Source organism: Procambarus clarkii, chromosome 78 (genome assembly GCF_040958095.1).
Source record: "Procambarus clarkii isolate CNS0578487 chromosome 78, FALCON_Pclarkii_2.0, whole genome shotgun sequence".
NCBI classification, from domain to species: Eukaryota; Metazoa; Arthropoda; class Malacostraca; order Decapoda; family Cambaridae; genus Procambarus; species Procambarus clarkii.
This window is the reverse complement of record NC_091227.1, coordinates 22,414,170-22,417,806: the sequence shown is the minus strand read 5'-3', so window position 1 is coordinate 22,417,806 and position 3,637 is coordinate 22,414,170. Positions and strand designations below refer to the sequence as shown.

At 54.1% G+C, this 3,637-nt stretch overlaps 1 protein-coding gene across 1 annotated transcript; it reads left to right on the top strand.

The window, feature by feature from the left end:
- Window positions 1–1,434: 1,434 nt before the first annotated feature.
- On the top strand, window positions 1,435–3,306 carry LOC138357527 (uncharacterized). Its single transcript, XM_069314393.1, has 2 exons — window positions 1,435–1,446; window positions 2,323–3,306. The coding sequence occupies exons 1-2, from the start codon at window positions 1,435–1,437 to the stop codon at window positions 3,304–3,306; spliced, it is 996 nt and encodes a 331-aa protein (XP_069170494.1).
- The last annotated feature ends 331 nt before the right edge of the window (window positions 3,307–3,637 follow it).

Here is a 3,637-nt window from a genome sequence, read left to right as displayed (position 1 = left end):
TCAATAAATCTCAATTCATGAATTAAAACTTTAATTTGAGCAAATTAAAATATGTGCTCCAATTAATTTAATTATTTTTAAATTTAAGTCTTAAAAGCAATTGTTAATTAAGTCTCAAAAGCTTCAAGTCAATATGCGGAGTTTGGATTGTCGAGATGCTGAAATGATGCTTCGAGGAGAAGAGAGAGAGAGAGAGAGAGAGAGAGAGAGAGAGAGAGAGAGAGAGAGAGAGAGAGAGAGAGAGAGAGAGAGAGAGAGAGAGAGAGAGAGAGAGAGAGAGAGAGAGAGAGAGAGAGAGAGAGAGAGAGAGAGAGAGAGAGAGAGAGAGAGAGAGAGCTGTCGTCTACCTTATCCTATCTACTACTAGACAATAACCCACTGAACAATCTTCTACCAGCTCTCCTACCAGTCCGCTCTGGAAGGCTTCGTGGCCTAGTGACTTAATTAATACCTGGAACTGGGCGATCGATGCGACCAGTTCTGTCCTTCCAGGAGGCGGTGAAGTCTACCTGGTACTCTACCGAGAAGTATACCTCTAAGGAGGGGTATACGCACCACACTCTGATCCCCCCCTCCCTCCCTCCCTCTCACACACTCAGAACGCCCATCAGACCCCAAAGAGGGGGGGGGGGGTCTGATCTCCTCACACACAGGAAGAGAAGGAGGCATCAGTGGCGGCCCCACTTATAAGCCTGGGGTCACACACAGCATGATAAGCCAGCTTTAAACAGGTATTTATAATGAAAAAAATCAAGTGAAAATACAGCTTGATGATGTGAGGGGGAGATATCTTATCTCTCACCTCACGCAGTCACTCTACCTCATACTCTCACCAGATAAGATAGCCCGTCTACACCCATACATACAGTCATAGATGGATCACTACACCTTCCCCATATTATCACCCATCTTCCACACCCCATACAACTATCTATATTATCATTATATCACCTACGTCCCTAACACTGCCCTTTCTCCTCCCCTACATGACTGTCCCTGCCCCTTCCCACCCCTCACACAATAACGAGGGGACAGGGGGAGTCAATATATATCTGATGGTTAGTGATGATGACTACTGGAAGGGGGGGGGGTGAGAGAGGGGGGTGGGGTGAGGGGGCCCAGGGATGGGGGGTTGAGAGAGGGGGGGGGGTTAGGACCCAGTGGGGGGTTGAAACGGGTTGTGAGGATCCAGGATGGTGAGAGAGGGGGGGGGGATGGTTCTTGGGGAGAAAGGGGGGAGAGGGAAGGGAAGAAAAGAGACTTACGAACCTGTACATCTTTTCTCAATCTTTGGCGGCTTTGTTTACAATTATTAAACAGTTGATGAGCTCCGAAGCACCAGGAGGCTGTTTATAACAATAACAACAGTTGATTGGCAAGTTTTCATGCTTAGTAAACTGTTTAATAACCAATGCCGTCAAAGATTGAGGAAAGATGTACACGCTCGTAAGTACTTGCGTAACTGCTTCGTGAATCTGGCCCTCCTGGTTATGACTGCACAAGCGTCTGGTCTCCACTGGTCACTGTCCGTGTTAGCTGGCTGGTCCGGAGCAGGTGTTCAGGTCTGGTGATTGGTCTCTTGGGTTCTGATTGGTCTACGAAGCCTCTAGGTATCCCCTGTGGTATTTCATGACGTCCTGTTGGTCCACTGATGGCCTGACATTTCCATTGCTGCTGCCAGACAACACAAGTCCCTGGATCACTGAAGCACTGTGAGCGGGGTGGAGGTACCTGGTGTGGGGCTCCAGTGATCGAGGGACTTGTGCTGTCTGGCGTCAGCAATAGAAATATCAGGTTTTCCTCCGTGTTGAACTTTCTCCACCACACACGCAGGGTGTGTGGTGAATGTTGAACATTCAGTTGAACATTCAATTGAACATGGTTAGGAGAATGTTGCCACATTCAGCACCCTGACTGGTGCTGAATGTGGCATTCAGCACCAGTCAGGGTGACTGTCAATCACCCATCTTTCTGGGCCTGTGACTGGTCCGCCGGCAGTCACTGGCTCTCCACTCACACCACGACTGCTGTAACCACCGTCGCTACACCTTCCCACAAGGTAACGGGCCGGAACAAGCGTTGGTATCCGTTCATCAATGTATACAGCAACATCTTCCGAGCAGAACTGATAATCATCGGATGTTGGTCTTACTAAACTGGTCCACTCCCACTGGGAAAGGGAAGCTGGGGCCGAGGGAAAGGTTAGAGACTCTTCCACCTTTCCCTGCCCCCCCCCCCCCCACGGCCTCCCAGCCCTCTACACTCATAATGGTCGGAATGTAAATGTGACAGTGTTTTTATTTCTTCCTACGCGGCCCTCAGAAGGAATCTACGGGGCCCTCAGACGGAACCTACGGGGCCCTCAGACGGAACCTACGCGGCCCTCAGACGGAACCTACGCGGCCCTCAGACAGAACCTACGGGGCCCTCAGACAGAACCTACGGGGCCTTCAGACGGAACCTACGGTGGCCCTCAGACGGAACCTACGGGGCCCTCAGACAGAACCTACGGGGCCCTCAGACGGAACCTACGGTGGCCCTCAGACGGAACCTACGGGGCCCTCAGACAGAACCTACGGGGCCCTCAGACGGAACCTACGGGGCCTTCAGACGGAACCTACGGTGGCCCTCAGACGGAACCTACGGGGCCCTCAGACAGAACCTACGAGGCCCTCAGACGGAACCTACGGGGCCCTCAGACAGAACCTACGGGGCCTTCAGACGGAACCTACGGTGGCCCTCAGACGGAACCTACGGGGCCCTCAGACGGAACTTACGGTGGCCCTCAGACGGAACCTACGGTGGCCCTCAGACGGAACCTACGGCGGCCCTCAGACGGAACCTACGTGGCCCTCAGACGGAACCTACGTGGCCCTCAGACGGAACCTACGCGGCCCTCAGACGGAACCTATGGGGCCCTCAGACGGAACCTACGAGGCCCTCAGACGGAACCGGCCCTCAGACGGAACCTACGGGGCCCTCAGACGGAACCTACGTGGCCCTCAGACGGAACCTACGCGGCCCTCAGACGGAACCTACAGGCCCTCAGACGGAACCTACGAGGCCCTCAGACGGAACCGGCCCTCAGACGGAACCTACGGGGCCCTCAGACGGAACCTACGTGGCCCTCAGACGGAACCTACGCGGCCCTCAGACGGAACCTACGGGGCCCTCAGACGGAACCTACGAGGCCCTCAGACGGAACCTACGGCGGCCCTCAGACGGAACCTACGCGGCCCTCAGACGGAACCTACGCGGCCCTCAGACGGAACCTACGCGGCCCTCAGCCTTTCGTCACATGAGTAGTACCGACGGCGACCACCAGGGGGGGGGGGGACACACACCCCTCACACCTCACAACCTCTCTCTTTATCCCTCTCCACCCTAACACCCTCCCTCAACTTTACAGTCTGCCCCACGAAAACAATGCTCAAGCACTTGGGGTGGACGGTAGAGCGACGATCTCGCTTCAAGCAGGTCGGTGTTCAATCCCCGACCGTCCACAAGTGATTGGCCACCATTCCTTCCCTCCCGTCCCATCCCAAATCCTTATCCTGATCCCTTAAAAGCGCTATATAGTCGTAATGGCTTGGCGCTTTCTCCTTCATAGATCCCTTCCCACGAAAACAAATCACTT